The sequence below is a fragment of the Haliotis asinina genome, chromosome 15 (assembly GCF_037392515.1).
Source record: "Haliotis asinina isolate JCU_RB_2024 chromosome 15, JCU_Hal_asi_v2, whole genome shotgun sequence".
NCBI classification, from domain to species: Eukaryota; Metazoa; Mollusca; class Gastropoda; order Lepetellida; family Haliotidae; genus Haliotis; species Haliotis asinina.
Window position 1 is genome coordinate 26,421,404 of NC_090294.1, and position 18,136 is coordinate 26,439,539.

The window sequence follows — 18,136 nt, forward strand, 5'->3', positions numbered from 1 at the left end:
GTTGTCCCATCATAGAAATCTGGCCTAATTGTGAAAGGCGCTCTTCTTCTCGGAATGGCCATTGGCCGTCTTGGAGTTACATCATTCCTGTGGTGCACCCTTATATCTCCACTGGAATTGCTTGGCTCTTCATCAGCTGATTCAGCCTCTTCATTAACTTCATCAAGTATCTCCTCCTCAAAAGAGATGTCCCCTTGTCCTTCTTCTGCTGTAGTTTGCTGACATTTGCCAAAAGAAACTTCAGCGTCTGGAGATACTGTAGCCATTTTGTTACTGGTCCTAACTGTGAGTCCTTTGGTTCGTATCAAGGATGTTTAAATATATAAACATCCCACTTCTGACACCAGTTGTGGCGGCCGGGACTCAAACTTTCAATAAACCTTGTCAGTCTTGTTTTCAGGAAGAGTCAAACACTTCTTTTCAATGAATAAATAGCTTTTTATTCATGAGTTTAAATGTAGTTCAGCACAATGCTCTTTTTCACTAAGTAGATCCCTCTCAAGCTTAAGGTTTATGTGCATGGGCCAGTGTTAGGGCAATAAATGTATGACCTATGGCTTCAGTGGTAGTCACTGTTATGTAGATATAGTGATGGCTTTATTACTTGGTAATCTGAATAACTCGATGGTTAAGATAATAATTCGTGTCTGTGTTCGAAAAGTGCAGTCTATTTATAGCATCAGCTATTATAATTGTAAGGACAAGGGGAACTTTCGGGCTGAATTATCTGCCCTTAGTTTGAGACTGACCTGTAGACTGCCAAAGTCAGAATGACCCAAACTGGATCGCATCATATTTATAGGTGCGAGAAAATGGTCACATGTCAGTTCTAGACCAATCAAATCACGAGATATTACGTCCCGTTACGTCCTTATTCTTTTGAGGGATCTACTTTCACAACATGAAACCACTGAAATAAAAGGGAAGACGCATTACCTCAAAAGGTAATCTGATACGAAAATGACTATTTTTACCCACCAATTAATTACACGTAATTAATTCATTAAATGCCCTCCAATATCATGAGATCAACAATTGCGTCTCTCTACGTCCTGCTACGTCCTTGCTGCCTGCTCAGGGGGACGCAATAACAGCGAGCGACGTCGACTGGGAACTATGATGGACAATTCAAAGACGAAGATTACAGATGTCAGGAGGCAATTGGGGCTTATCTGACACATACGATGCTTAACAACATGACTCAGTCGCTCATACAATTTGACAGTAGCACTGGAAGTCGTATTTATAGAAAACATGTTCATAAATAATAATGCTGAACATCGCGTATGAATACAACAGTGGGAATCACATAGTTCCCGTTGTCAGAATTAACATCGGCTTTGCAACATGACCTGACATATCATCAAATACAATTCTGGGTTCATCTGTTCGTTATTCACAAGATTACGTAAACTTATAATGCAAAACACTAATCTGAGTCAACAGTAGCGGTAACCCCATTGCGACATAGGCTGGCTGTCACAAAGTTAAAATGGCGGGCGTCACCGAAACACGTAGCTTGGCCCAGATCACAAATTCACCAAAAAATGGTTAATTAACAAGTGTCACAGGGATTATGTCACAGTTTGTCGAAGGACAAGGTAAGATTAATCCATATCTGATAGTCAGTTTTCGAAACTGAATGCTTAGAACAAGGAAATATAAAAAAAAGTGTGGTCAATTCAAAAGTGCTTGAAAATGTAAACAAGATCGTTTTGACAGGCGACGTTGTTGACATTGACTCTTACAAAGTACAACTGTGTTCTAAACCAATAGCGTAATGTGATGGCAATAGCTTATGATATTTTACGAATGGCAATACATTATAATGCTTCAAACAACATGCTACGATCTTTGACAGATTTCTTACCAAAAAGAGATTTCAAAACACTGAATTACGTGAAAACGAGGTTGCCAATAATATTAGTATATACTCGCAAAACTAATTACACGATAATTATGGTAATAATTTCTGCACTGCCATTAACTATAAAAATTACAAAAGGAAAATACATAAAAAGATATCTCGTAATGACTAATCATTTACAAGCTTTTGTATCTTATAAATTTTGCAATTTAACTGGAAAAAAAATAAATTTCTCAATCTTCGACCTCAAATTCTGTCGATGACTCACGTTAATCTGGCAAACCAAGGGCGACAGCTGAAACAACTGACAATAGGTAGACATACGAAAAGTCGTAATGTTACGAACTCTTTGTGGATCGGGACCCAGGCCCTAACCACAAACCGTTCGTAGCGGTACGCCAGTCGTAAGCATACGATGAAGTGCAGATTTACGACGGGTCGTAACGCTACTATAGCTATTGTGGATTCGTCCGCTGTTCCCCAAAACTATCGTAGCCTACGACAATGTCAATTAACTGCGTTTCAACATAGAGTTACGACGGACGTTCAGTTATTGCTGTCTGTTTTATATTTCATGTGAGTATTTCCAGATGTCATCAGTTTTGTTTACATGGCAGCACGACAACTGCTCTGGGCAGAACAAATCCATATCACCTGCGCGGCATGCAGAGTGTTTCACTTAAAGCGACACGGTCAGAACAGAAGTTTCTACCGTGAAATACATACATACATACTAATATTTGTGCATCACTAATATCTAGCTCGGCTGCCCCAAAGCGCTTTGTTTTCCTCGATCATGGGATGTCAATCTGAAGGGCAGATAGTATTTCCAATCTCAATCTCCTGGGAATAATACACCTCTTGAAGTCATTAATGTGGCTTTCCCATCCTAACGAGGTACCCATTCACAGCTGGGTGGACTGGGACACAGTCACAGTACTTTGTCCAAGAAATGGGCTTCACATATTGTACCGTACCCATGTGGGGAATCGAACCCGGGTTCTCAACGTGACTGGCGAACGCTTTAACCACTAGGCTACCTTACCGTCCCCTATTCCTGCTTGACAACGGTTCAAGAATCTGTACTGAAACGTCTCTCACGAAATAAAAAAGTAGTTATCCCTAATGTTTGTCAATATTGTACTTTCAATTTTTAAAATGCCAAAGAAGTTAAAATGATGTGTACACATCAATAATTTTTTCATGCATTAATTTCATTATCAGAGGACAAAACAAACCCCCGGTTTATTACGGTGTAAAAGTTGATTTACTTCACTCGGCACGGTGAATATATTCGGCATAAAGATTTGAATGTACACAAATTAAGAATTTCTGCCATGACTATACCACTTTAAGGTCAATGACAGGTTTGCTGTATAGTATTTTTTATGAGATTTCTACGTGTTTGAAATATTAATAATTCATCCTGTGTGAATCTGTAAGGCTACTTTTCACATCTGGACTGGACCAAAATTTTGACCGTTGTTTGTCTCTGGCCTCGAGGCGGCCATGCCGTGGTTGAAGAGACTGAGGTAAGCTGTGTGCCTTACATTTAAGTGAGTGAGCGAATATGGTTTAATGCCTCTTTAACAATATTCCAGCTGTAGTGATCGGTGCTTCCGCACTGGTACATCGGGTTTCACTGGATTGACCATCCAGTGTTTCCGGGTGTGATCCAGACACGTGATCAACTTACCCGCCAAATCTGACAGTTGACAACCGACAGATCAAGCCTAGACACGAACGAGACAAGACGTACCTACCACGGAACTGAACCTCTGATCTCCAGATCTTTGGTGACGAACCAAAACTTTAACCACTAGGCTACCGCACCAACCCCTTACATTTAAGGGTGTGGCAGATTCATTGTACTATATCTGGAGGAGGAAATTAATATCCCGTGTCTGACTATGTTCATATGTATTAACTGATGGTCGTACCGACACACTGGAAGAGTATCTTATCGTAGCTCTCAGTATGCATGATTGCAAGATGGTGATGATGATGCTGATAATGATGATAATAATGTTTGTCAGTCACATTTGACATGGTCATACCATTTCAACTCTGTTTTTCTTAGATGTGGCATTCCCGGATGTAACCCATAAATCTAACTTTCAAGGGCTGTAACCCTTAAATGTGACTTTCCCTGACTGTAACCCTTAAATGTGACTTTCCCTGACTGTAACCCTTAAATGTGACTTTCCCTGACTGTAACCCTTAAATGTGGCTTTCCCTGACTGTAACCCTTAAATGTGACTTTCCCTGACTGTAACCCTTAAATGTGACTTTCCCTGACTGTAACCCTTAAATGTGACTTTCCCTGACTGTAACCCTTAAATGTGACTTTCCCTGACTGTAACCCTTAAATGTGGCTTTCCCTGACTGTAACCGGAGGAGATCTTAGAACTGGTGTTCAGTGGTCAATGCTTCTCGTAACAGGCGACTAACGTGATCGGGTGGTAGGCTTGCTGACTTTAAAGGCTGAAAAGAGACACCGAAACAGTCACCAACTTTGAGAATCGTTCAGATTAACAGTTGTTCGGATAAACAGGTGTCCGGGTGAAGAAATCGTGAGTAGTATCCCTTGTGTGCCCGTAAACAGGAGTTTCCTCAATAAGGAGGGTTAACTATAGACATGTACTTCGTTTTTTGGAAAGCTTTACAGTAGCGCATGACGACCTCGGATGGTCATTTACAATTATTTAACAAAAAATTAACACGGTTGTTTGAAAAACACTGAACAGCCCTGACGCCATGCAAGTTTACAGATCAAAGTGGAATGTGAGACTCGAGAAGGACAAAAACGTCAGGATTTCAATTATGTGGGGTGTTTTCTCCAGCATTTTCATTTTTCTATTTTGTAGTTGTAAAGCAATGGCATGTTCAGCGAGAACTGCGCTCACGAAGCAAGTTATCTGTTTGATCGATCTCCTTTGAGGCTTTGTCAGCTTTGTTCTGATCAAACACAGACATTCTGATTAATAATAAAATCAGGTTTTAGTTGCGACATACAAACACCCGGTGACATTCCATAGCGTGACAGGTTATAACGACCCTTCGCCCAATCAAAGTCTGTATCAAGCTCAAGATGGTAATCACATGAGTGAATGAGTGAGAATAGTTTTACGTCGCTCTTAGCAACATTTTAGCAATACCACATCGGGAGGCCCCAGAAAAGGTCTTCACTCATTGCATCCATATGGGGAATCGAATCCGGGTCGTCTGTGTGACGAGCAGACACTTTACCTACTGGGCTACGCAACACTGCCAACATCAAGAACGTAATCAAGAAATGTCTAAGGTATCAAACAATTAACTGTACTGCTACCATGCGCTGGCGATCGTTTCGTTTGGTTGTTTTACGCCGCACCCGGCAATATTCCATTTATTTTGTGGCGGTCTGTAAATTATAGAGTATGGGCCAGACAATCCAGTGATCAACAGCGTGAGCATCGACCTACGTTACAATGTATTACTGTAATGGTTACAATGTGTGATATGGAAAATGAGACAGTTTGTAATACATATACACACTTAACATATGCAGTAGAGACTGGCTATTAAACGATACCGAGGCGATGACTTACAGCATGGACTCTTGAGATTAGAGCATTCGCTCATAATACCTAGATTCCTTTCCTCACATTGGTACAGTGTGTCTCTTGTCTCCCCGCTGGAATATTAAAAAAAACCGGCGAAATGCATTTTCCACTCTCAGCCACTCGCTTATGGGGTGGCCTAGTGGTTAAAGCGTTCACTCGTCACGCCGAAGACTCGGCATCAATTCCCCACGTGGGTACAATGTCTGAAGCGCATTTCTGGTGTCTCCCGCCGTGATGTTGCTGGAATATTGCTAAATGCAATACTCACTGATCCCGTTAGTCGCCTCATTCGGGAGAATATCAATAACTAAATAACAATTGAGGCATAGAATAAGTTTTAAAGTAACAGAAAATTGATTACACATGGTCGCAGTGTACATGTAAGAACGAAAGACATATGTACCAGCGTTTATGACTCGTCATCAATAATCTGCTATTTACAAAGACAATTCACACTAGGAACAAAATTAATGTATGATGATCTTTCAAAGTAACTGTCATGCAAGGCACTTTTCTCTTTTCACCTTGAGGTTATTTTCGCAGTTCTTTGGTAGGTGGGACAACTGCTCCATTTGTCTTATCCCGTATTTGTTCTGGTCGATGGTTTAGCTTGATTATGTATCACCTATATTACAGCTCGTGTACTTGCTTATGTTGCATTGAGGGGTGGGGTGAGCAGGTTAAGGTGTGCTGTGAGTAATAATCAGGTGACCTTTAATGCTAAGATGTTTCGTGTAATAGCTAGTATTATGATAGCAACATTAGCCTCGAGACTGATATAGCCAAATGAGATCAAGGTAAAGTGGAACGGGAGTAATGAACATATGGTTGACGTACTAGTTCCTTGTTGACTATCTTGCGTGTTTCCGATAATCTACCTGGTGTTGATGAACGTATGCATTGTTGATGAACTTAAGCATTGTTAATGAACTTGTGCACTGTTGATGAACTTGTGCATTGTTGATGAACTTATGCATTGTTGATGAACTTGTGTACTGTTGATGCACTTGTGCATTGTTGATGAACGTATGCATTGTTGATGAACTTGTGCACTGTTGATGAACAGTGATCAACAACAGGAGCATCTATCTGCGCAACTGGGAACCGATGAAATGTGTCAACCACGTCAGCGAGCCTGAGCCTGGCGTTAGTCGCCATTCATGGCAAGCGTGGGTAATTATCTATTACTGGTGATTATCTAACATATCGATATACTTGCTATCAATAATGTATACCATTCCGCTAGAGCTCCCCCATGTTGGACCACGTCTCCCGGCGTTGGGTGCTTGGGGTACTGTCTCTGCCCGAGATCACGCCAAGGGTAGTTCAGTTATGACATGTGAGGGGACACGCGCAGGTCCAATGTTCATGTGTTCTTGTCAGAATAATTTACCAAACAATGTGAATTTATCATGACATCATTGTCTCTATTCATTACATATGTCCATTAATCAGACAAACGGTTTTTTAATGAACAGTGAGAGTGACCTTTTCAAATACATATTCTAACATTAAATCATTGGCATGTAATTCTTTAAAAAAAAATGATAAAAAAAAAACGAACTGCAAAGGTGACACCACACCAACTGCTTGTAAACTAGCTGGTCATTAGTTAATTTGGGGATGACCTTGTTTTGAATGAATAATGACAAATTGCGGGTCATCTTATATCCTTTAATGTAGTTCTCAAAGTATATTCTGCGAGAATGAAAAGCAGAAAATAAATTCATATGTCATAATTTTCAATATTTATCTCTGAATATCAGAATAGTACCTAAGGGGCAAATAACTCCTCTTAACCTGTGATTTACATGCATTCACCCACTCAGTAATGGACTCTCAATGATGGACTCTCCCATGTGGAAACAATACACTCAGATTTGATAGATAATATAATTCAGACCAGTTATGACATAAATTATATGAGTATAAAGCATTGTAACTTTAATGTAATGATACATCACTTCAATATGCTGTCCGGGAATGCGGGTACGAAATCTTGCCGCATCCCCCCTACTCTCCAGACCTGGCACCAAGTGATTACCATCTGTTCCCAAATCTCAAGAAACACTTGCGTGGTCGTAGATTTCAGGATGATAATGAGCTTATTGCTGCTACTGAGGCTTGGTTTGAGGACCAAAATGGCACCTTCTACAGAGATGGCATCAGTGCTTGGCAGAAAAGATGGAACAAGTGTCTTGACTCACAAGGGGACTATGTTGAAAAATAAATGTGGTTCATACCAATATTTTGTGTTTTTCTATGCAAGGCTCAAAACTTATTGGCATCCCCCCGTACAGTAATGGAATCTTCCAAAGAGTGCATGTGACACCAAGCTATTTGAAAATAGAAATACTGTACTCCGTAAGGTACAATTAGTAATGAATAGTAGTCATTAAATATATTGTTAACATTCTTTAGGACAATATATAATTTCCAGCCTGAAGAGTGAATTCTCCGAAAAAAAGAAATGTTGGGCAAATATTCCCTGACCGTTGCATACTCGATTGACGTAGCTCTGTGGTCTAATCGCATCGCCAGTTCCCTAAAACACTAGTTAAGAAAGGGAGATAATGTATAATTAATGACGTCTAATGATGAAAACCACTAAGCAAACAGAGGACGTTTACTTTGTTCCAAATTTCAAATTTCAAATTCAAATTTCAATTTCAGAAACCAAACAAATCTGTACTAGATGACACCTCTAGCAAAGATTTATAAACACTGTTGAACCCATGTACCCATTATATACAAACAGCATATACGATTTAATCAGATTAATATTCGGATTTCAGAAACATAAATCATGGGTTTAGGCTAAATTAGAGATATAGATTGTCAACAGTCCTCTGGAAACAGATTCATAAATTTTCAAAACAGACCTCATGTGGTCATAACAAACAAACAAACGCAGTTCCGGATCCCAGAGTGAACTTAACAACTCTAAATACCTATGGTTTCATATTATTCCTCTCTTGTGAGTGAGTGAGTAGTTTACGCCGCTTTAGCAATATTTCAGCCATATAACAGCAGGGGATACTCGACATGGACTTCACACATGGTACCCATCGGACCCGGGCCCTCGGCGTGACGAGCGAACGCTTTAACCACTGTGCTACTCCATCGCCCCTCCTCTCTTGAGGGGCAGTTATGTAGACTGGTGGTTCAAGCGTTCACTCGTCACGTCGTAGACCCAGGTTCGATTACCCATATGGATACAATTTGTAAAACCCATTTCTAGTGTCCCCCTCCGTGATATTGCTGGAATATTGCTACAAGAGGCTTAAAACCATACTCACTCACTCACTATTCATCTCTTGCTGTGTGAAGCACACAGTTTCAGGTACCTGTCTATTTCCAAGGGGTAAACCCACTTTGAACTCGCCCTGCATTGCTGAGGGAACATGGAGGTCACTTTGGTGTTCTTATCTATGCTTTTGACAAATGATAGCCGTAGTCAGTCGTCCGGAACGGTATTCACTGATCCGGACTAACAATAAAGATTCCCCACCCCTTCTCACTCTCTCTGTAATTCAGTGTTAGGGAGCCTACATATTCTCCGGAAAGTTCGAGGAGGGTTCAGCTAGGCAGCCCTTCCTGGGATATATCTCATTCGCTGTCTGGGCTGCATGTAGAAGGGGACAAGGACATTGATGAGTATGATCACTAAAGAGGCGGGTTACCATCACGGACCTCCTCAGCAAAGATCCCCAACACCCCTTACTCATCTCCTCTACATGGATGACATCCAGTTCCTTGTCAAAGGGGATACCACTGACAGAGCGTTTTGATATCTGCGTAATGTTGATCAGTTTGTGTATTGCTGATTGACTTTCATAAAGTCAATATTTCCTTTGAATTACGTAGTTGTTGATTACCGTGCGTACTATTGATTAACCTGCGTATTATCGATTCATTAACATGTCAATATCGAAAAGGTGAGACCACGGCCCACCACACCTATGTAATGTGGGTCAATTAGAAACTATTGTGGGTCATGTCAAATTGCTGTGACTTACAAGCCGTACCGTACCGTACCATGGCCTGTTACTAGTGTTAGTTATTGCACCCAAAGTGGGCCCCATGGCAACTGACGTATGAATCTGCAGCATGCAACGTGATTAGTTAGCATAATGAAACATAATACAACTACATCTGCTAACCGCTCTGTATAGTTTCATTACACCAAATTTAAAGGTTCAGGTACCGTAACCATAGTTCACTATAATTATAAACGCAGTTGGTAGCTCTCAGCTGAGTTCGGCTGTACTGTACAGCTGATTGATCGTACCAGGGATAATCAACAACAATAAATCTCTATATAGGCTCCCTGATTGTACTACAAATATCAATAACTTCAATAACCTCAACGATAGATCTATCCACCAATCTTTTCCCGCTGGTAGTAACGTGACCGACGGTGTGGTAATAGAAGGACATCTATCACTGAATTATGTGGGTTTATTCGAGCGCCGGACGGGCTTACACAACAGGCGTGGCAAGCCAGTGCCCGTGTGCAAATAAGAGTTACTGCAAAGCGCAGTCTTGCAATGATACTGTATTGATAGGGTGGGCATGAAAGAAAGTACCCGAGGCGTCAGGCGAGGTCTCGTGTCAGCGTGGCGATGCACTGCTAGACAAGGGTTGACTTCTACGCTCGTGGTTGTGAGAACACCGGTCATATATTTCCTAAATGCGTGTGACTGCATGAAAACTAACGATCAAGAAGGATCGATACATTGCTGAAATCAGGTAGAACTACAGCCTCGTGTTTGTGACACTAGACGAGACATGTGATGAGTGGACTTAAATATATGGATTTATTCGTTACCTATGTAGGATCTATGAAAGATGTTTAATAAGACAGAGAATCATTGTCAAAGATGTTGTTTAGCGGTAACCGTTTGAAATAGTTATGATAACTGTGATGACTAGCTATTTCAGACAGAGCTTGTTTACAATGCATGCCGTGAATCTTAGCCATGCAGCGGATGGCCTTCTTATATCACAGGTTTCACAACATGAATAGAGACTCCGATAGAAAGGGAGACGGTGTTTTCGTAGACTGAACCAGTTCGTAGACGCGGTGATTTCGTAGCCCAGACTGTTTCGTAGAGGGTGATTTCGTAGACGTGTATAAATAATTGAATAATATTATTCTGCAAGCATATTGATTTTGATAAACCACTAGGGACTAGTGAGTTGTTTTCACTGCGTTTTGTTCATTACTTTGGCGGTGACCCATCCACCTTCTCCAGTGCTACTTCTGGGCTTGTGTCTGTGTCGTTGAATGTTGATCATTTCTGTGGGAATAGGAAGTAGTGAATTGTTTTGATTGTGAAATAGTGTGTGTATATTCAAGTGTGTTGTTAATATTTGTCGGTTTCCAACACGCTCTGTCCTTCTCCACTGCTTCTTCTGGGCTTGTTTCCGTAGCTGAATGTTGATCATATTTACCTATTGTGTAGTTTGGTATTTATTTAAGAAAACTCAGAGATTAATATATTATTTGCACGCTGCTCATCATGTTTGTTTTTTTCTAAACACCGATCATGCTTACCTAACATATTGTTTTTTTTCACCAAACTCAAACACTTTTCGTTTGCACTGATGTCAGAATTAATAATAATACCAAACTAACATTTACTAACGTCTACGAATCCACCGGATTTACACGTCTACGAACCAGTCTGGTCTACGAATTCACTGCAAAATCCATTTGTCTTTACCCATGTAAATCAGAGCTGGACTGCACCAGGTATCTGTTGATTTTGAGTTCTTAGTTATTGTTATACGCACAACTATAATTCATACTTCAAATTATTGCTTAGCACTTGCATGCAATTGGATAAGAGGACCAAAATGTATATGAATTACTGTAATTAACTCAGCACCACAGGTCAACGCTATGTTTGCATGATATTTGCCATCTGGTGATTTATTACCCACAAATTACGTACAATGTCACCCTTGCTAATTTATTTACTTGATGGACCCGCCAACTGTATATGGTTTTAATCATGGACAAAATATGTAAAAGTTTGATTATCATGCCGTTGAAATATTACTCTGCTGATGCCATGTTGCACTAAAAGTCTTTGGTAAAACATGAAAGAATCGCAAGTTGGACCATAAAAACGATCAGTCTTTGTATTGATTATTTGAACAGGTTTTCCGATTTATGCAATACATTGGTCTCCACGACCCGACAGCTCTGAGTCTATTAACAGGCCTGCCACACAAACGGTGTCCAGGTTTCTGCATGCTTTGGTGAAATAAAGATATGTTCAAAACAATGTATGAGAGAGTGAGTGAGTGAATTTTGAGTGTTCCCGCTATATGGCGGCCGTCTGTAAATAATCGAGTCTGGACCAGACAATCCAGTGATCAACAACAGGAGCATCGATCTGCGCCATTGGGATCGATGACAAGTGTCAACCAAGTGAGCGAGTCTAACCACCCGATCCCGTTCGTCGCCTCTTACAACAAGTATAGTCGCCTTTTATGGCATGCATGGGCTGCTGAAGGGCTTATTCTACCCAGGACCTTCATGGGTCGTATGAGAGAGTAGACTCAAGTTATGGATAACACTATAACATGCCATTACATCGATTTTTGCTATAGATGCAGATAATCGACTCTACATCTAGTACACGCTATCCAAATATCCATCAGTACATGATGCTCATACGAGGCAAATATTGGGTGGTCAGAATCCCATGATGATTTATGCTGGCGATGTGGACAATGACTATAGTGGTGGTGAAGAGTGTTACCCGAGACAAAGGACTAGATAAAAGGACTGCGTGTCTGAAACAACCCTCGTGTAAACCAACAACCTGTATCAACCGCTACCTACATAATACAACTCCGAGTACGTGTCTGATACAACCCTTGTCTAAACCAACAACTTATATTAACCGTTACCTACATAACACAACTCCGAGTACGTGTCAGAGACAACCCTGGTCTAAACCAACAACTTGCAATTGTATAAACCGTTACCAACATCCAAATACCCAATCTACCCGTCTAAACCAATAACTTGTATTAACCGTCACTAACATCCAAATACCTAATGGAGCTGTCTAAATCAACAACTTCTATAAACCGTCACCAACATCCTATAACCAAAACCCAGTGAAAAACAGCAACTTGTATAAATAAACCGTTGCCAACAGTGTAATTCTCAGTCAGTTCAATTAATCAAATCAGCATTTAATTTACTTACTTATTATCTTTCATCTACATTATTGTAAAGTCAAAATACCGAGTTCCCTGAATCATGTAGAATAAACAACAGGATTTATTCACACTCTCTAAACGAAAAACGCTTGCGTCCCGATAGCAAATTCCGTTGAAATCATTCAAGTATTGACCAAATGACCCAGAACCTCTTTGCTATGTTTTCGGCATCTATTATATAAATATTCCAAACACCCATTGAACTTTAAACAATGGTCCGAACGCTGGGTTCGATGACCTCAAAAGAAGTGAATGACATTCGCACGGAGAAGTGTTTAAAGGAGCACTGATCTTTGGCTTGTAACACTGCCGTCTAGGTTTCATGAAGTGTGTAAGACCTTTTACAGGAAATGTTTAGACGCTTTTATATGGAATCCTAGGAGGGACATTATCTCGTTGTCGCATTGTCGCCCTCAGCAAAAAACAACAGCAAAAAAAAAAAAAAAAAGCTGAAGAATTATCCAAGGCGCGACAATGCTACAACACCACATTTTTGCCACATGTCGCGTTGTCGCGAAATGCTATGTTTTATTTCTCCAAAGGGTGCGAATGCAACAATGCGACAATGCGACAATACAACACATTCGCGTTGTCGCACATTTTGTGTACTTTTTTACCTTTTAGATGGGGCGACAATGCAACAATGCGACAATGCATCTATAGACCTTGAAAATTGTCGCATTCTTGCCCTTTGGTGAATATAAAAATGATTCAAAGCCCGATGATGCGATATAGCGACATTGCGACATTGCGACATATGGCCAAAATGTAGCGTTGTCGCACTTTGGTTTTTTTTGTGAGTGCGACATGAGGACAATGCCCCTTTTAGGATTCCATACAGTCACGCATACCAGATACATCGTGTCATCAACCTGAACAAACATCAGTTGAACAGTGAATGCCCTTCCGATGCCGCCATCAGGAACTATCAATGATGATTCTAGCCTGAATGAATTACGTATCACACAATTCTCTTAAGTATATATGTACATACAAATGAAAACTTCAACACACAGTTAAGCCATGTACTTGTTACTTACCATTATACACCATTAAAAACAGGCCTCTGATGTTTTTGCCCCATGCTAAATCATCCCAGTTTTGTCATTCTTATGATCAAATATGTATATACAGTTGTTAAATTTATTACACAACAAATACATACATGTTATTTCTGCAGTAATGGGGGCGATGTGATAGACTAGTGATTAAGGCGTTCGCTCGTCACGCCAAAGACGCAGGTTCGATTCTCCACTTCCTGGTGTTCCGTGTCGTGATATTGCTGGAATGTTAAATCTAACTCAAAACGTTTCACTTGGCAACATATAAAATATAAAATGCTAATCTATACGTCATTTCATAAACTTACAGAACCCCACTCCACTCCAAACCCACCCTCCACAAAAACAAACAAACAAACAAACAAACAAACAAACAAACAAAAACAACCAACCAACCAACCAACCAACAAAAACAAGATGGCTTAGTTCCGAAGAAGTTCCTAAGTGCATGAAACAATAATTCGTCGTGCGTGTATATGTTTTCGATACTGAAACTGTGAATCGATTGTGGAATGTTGCATGCATAGAGTCGTTCACACTGTCCCGGATGTGCCGCGTGTCGTGTCACGTGATACGAGACTGATGCTTGTCCCATTGACAAGCTGAACCAAGGACGTCCGAGTTACAATAAGCTCCGAACTCAACCCATGATCTTTGATGAAATGTAAGCATGGGAACGAAGTGAGTATAGCGCGACGAAACTATAATTTGACTGACAGTCAACGCTTGCATTTTCAAAATATAAGGAACTTCAAATGTCCATGCAAGGCTTTCGTGGGTAAGATCCATGGAACAGTGTTTGTTGTGGTACGAGAATTTGTGTTGAAGGAGTCGCTGCCGACACGGATTCCATCGATTTGAAACTTACCTCAGTCAAATCTGAATACAGAAACATATTCTAGGACGAGTCCATTTAGCATTGTGCCGTTTTCCTGTTCGAAACTGTCATAATGTGGTATTGAATACATTTTTCGTGTTGTATAAATAACGAGTATACCCAATAAGGAATGTTTCGCGATGGCCAATACCACTCGCGGTCAGCTGAACATGCAGTTTTCTTTCGGTGTTGAAGAAACGTACTCGTCCGTCGTCTAGGGTACCGGGTACTTTTCTGGATTTATATTTTGTTTAGGGCACGTTTCTATATACAGAAACGTACCTAAGATACACATTTATTAGTACCTGTGCCAAGAATCATGCAAGTATTAAAACCCAGTTTTTCTCATCTGTGACATGCAACAGGTGTGACAGGTATGACGTGATTCTATGTCACGTACGTTCACCAAATTAGATGTTACCGGGTAAAGAAGAGCTTGTTTACTTAACATTTTTGTTTTTGGTTTGCTTTGACAGCATAATGTTCAACCTTTTAAAACATGCCTTGTTTTCTCAGAAAACCTGGCCTGTTTTAAGGACGCACAGCACAATGCCAGGATATGTAATACATTTAGCTTGCGAATGAGAAAATATTATTATCTTTCTAAACCTGATCTTGCAGCCTGAAAAAATATTTGCAATCCGTGATATCGACTCCGTATCCAATTGTAATTTATCCTAAAACCTAATTTTGAAACCTAAAACAATATTTGCAATTCGTTATATCCATTCTAACGGATCGCTTATGTTCTGTTATGTTAACTTAAATTTGCATATTGCTTGATTCCGTTTTAGTTTTGCGTCCCAATGAGTCTATTGATGGAGGGAACTTAGCTGCTTCAGACAACAGAATGTTCATGTTCGGCAAATAAACATGTTGTCCCATTCGTGTCCACTTGTGCTCGGAACTTACCGAACGACCTCGTAGATCGTTGTTGTAGTAGACGTTGTAGTTGCAGCTGTCGTGCCTGTAGTACTCGAGGTAATTGTGGAAGTAGTAGTAGAGGTTGTAGTAGGTGTGCGTGCATTGGTACTGATTGTGATAGTAGCAGTACTCCCACTGTGATTGAGTTTCGATTTACGCCGCACTCAGCAATATTTCAGCTATATGGCGGCGCTCGGTATATAATCTAGTCTGGACCAGGCGATCCAGTGATCAACAACATGAACATCGATCTGCGCAACTAGGAACCGATTACATATGTCAGCCAGGTCAGCGAGTCTGAGCCCCCGATCCCGTTAGCCGCTTGTTACGACAGGCCTGGGTTACTGAAGGCCGATATTCTAAAACGGGGCTCCACGTGTCCCCCTCTGTGATATTAGTTGAATATTGCTAAAAGCGGGATAAATTCACTCTTACAAACCGATTGTCGAAGTCATTTCATGATTTTGAGTAGATCTTCGCAATTCAAGCCATGTTTTGCAAGCGGTGGAAACTGGTCAGCTGCCTCCCTTGTGTAGTGCAGATGGACATCAGATGGCCCACATCTTTTGCAGCATCACACACATGTGCTAATAGCTTCATTCAACAAGATCTATGTACTGTATGAGATTTCCAAATCTTGTTGCCTTCAGCTCTTTTAAGGCGTGATATATTTATCGGCAAAGACAACTTTTTAAGCTGAAATCATATTTTGTTGTCAGTTAAATGTTAAGCGTTATATACATACTTGCTTCTAACAATAGCACAATACCCAGGGGATAGGCACATAGATTTCGTGAAAATATCAGAGTTAATAATGTCGTTTTCTGACAATGGACCAAAACAACATGACATACACCTTCTGGAAACACATCTACGGTTGTGCATGAGTAAGCATTAAACCGAATGTTTTTTCGTTTCAGGTTGTTCAAGAAATGTAGAGCGTTCTTATGCGAGGGGCGGCTTCAAGTAATCCGATTCTACTTCCTCCTGTACGTGATAACATTCTTTCTTGTTTTGCCGCTTCTATGTCGTGATCTTCGCCACTCCGTCTACAACTTCCGGTCGAAGAGCAGCAATCAAGAGGTAAAACGTCTGCGACGCGAGAACGACGAACGATTGGTTAAAAATGGACCAATCGTACAAATGTACGCAGAGGCATCATCCAAAAGCAACACATCAGCGCCTTTGTTGTATTCCGAAAATATAGACGTTGGAATTACCGTGGTGACGGTGTCGAGGAACCGACAACCCAAAGGTGGTTACCGTCCTCGACATCTGACTCAAATACTAGGTCGTTTGGTGGATCTAATAAATATAACCAACACGGAACTGAAATACGGAATATTTTTGTGCAATGTCGACGGTCATCCGGATAGCTACCTGGAAGCAGTGTCATTGAACACAACGTTTACAACTTTTCAAAAATATAAACACAATCAGACAAAGGTTGCTGATATTTTTGAAAAGGAGAAAATGGATTATATTTATTGCATCGAGGAAACACTAAAACGAAATGCGTCCAATGTATTTATGATTGAAGACGATTCATATCCACATAAGGATTTGTTTCCTGTGCTGGAGAAGGTTATTGCGTATTCTGAAGAAACCCAGAACACTAATAATGAGATTTTCATAAAGTTTTATCATCCGGAACGGTTGCTAGGATATTGGAGTTTACAAGTGGAGAGGATTCCTGAAATGCTTGCTGTCGGTGCCCTGTTTGGATCAATGTTAATCGCTCTTGTTAGTTTGTGCCTGTTTACGGAAAGTGACTGTGATATACGATTACTGTGGATACTGAGTGTCATGTATTTTTCCATGGTTGCTTTTGCAATTGGTCGTGTGAATTTGATAGAACTGCGCAGGTTGTCAGTGCATTTGTACCAACTAACCCCGTCGGCATCATGTTGCACTCAAGCTATGTTCTTCCCGCAAACTGGCGCAAAGATTATAGTGAAACACCTTAAAGAGGTTACCTGTGAAAAAGGGTATGGGAAGGATATAGCTCTAGAAGAGATTAGAAGGAGAGGACACTACAAAGCTTTGATGGTGCAGCCAAATTTGTTCATACACACAGGTATATTTTCCACACTTCGGGGAGGAAGGGTGAACCCTTTTCTCCTTAGCTAAAACTTAAAACATTCCAGTTTCAGGCACTGAAAGTAGGTGAAAGTGATATCAGGCCAAGTTCGCGCGCTAAAACCTCGGAGTTATTTTCATGTCCTCACTAGCTCTTGAACGTCACTCTGATGCTGTTTGCAGGACGGCCTACTTTCACGTTAGAAGCATCAGCCTTATCAACAGCTACATCGGCGTGAAAGCAGTTAAGACACTTGTACATGCTTTTGATACATCATGATTGGACTGTTGCGAAAGTACTAGACACATTACAGAGAGTCCAGAACAGTGCTGCTCGCCTCTTTACTGGGACCAGATGCACAGATCATGTGACTGCAATACTTAAGACTCTTCGCTAGCTCTCCATCAGACAGAGAATCATGTTTAAGATTCTCATTTTTGTGTTCAACTCTCTCTCCACCTTCTAGCTCGAGTATAC

The 18,136-nt window shown here is 40.6% G+C and overlaps 1 protein-coding gene across 1 annotated transcript; it reads left to right on the forward strand.

Annotated features, from left to right (window-relative positions):
• The first annotated feature begins 14,795 nt into the window (after positions 1-14,795).
• LOC137264943 (post-GPI attachment to proteins factor 4-like) lies at positions 14,796-17,709 on the forward strand. The gene is made up of 2 exons (XM_067800293.1): positions 14,796-14,854; positions 16,500-17,709. Exons 1-2 carry the CDS (start codon positions 14,796-14,798, stop codon positions 17,707-17,709), a joined length of 1,269 nt encoding a protein of 422 aa, XP_067656394.1.
• Positions 17,710-18,136: the final 427 nt, after the last annotated feature.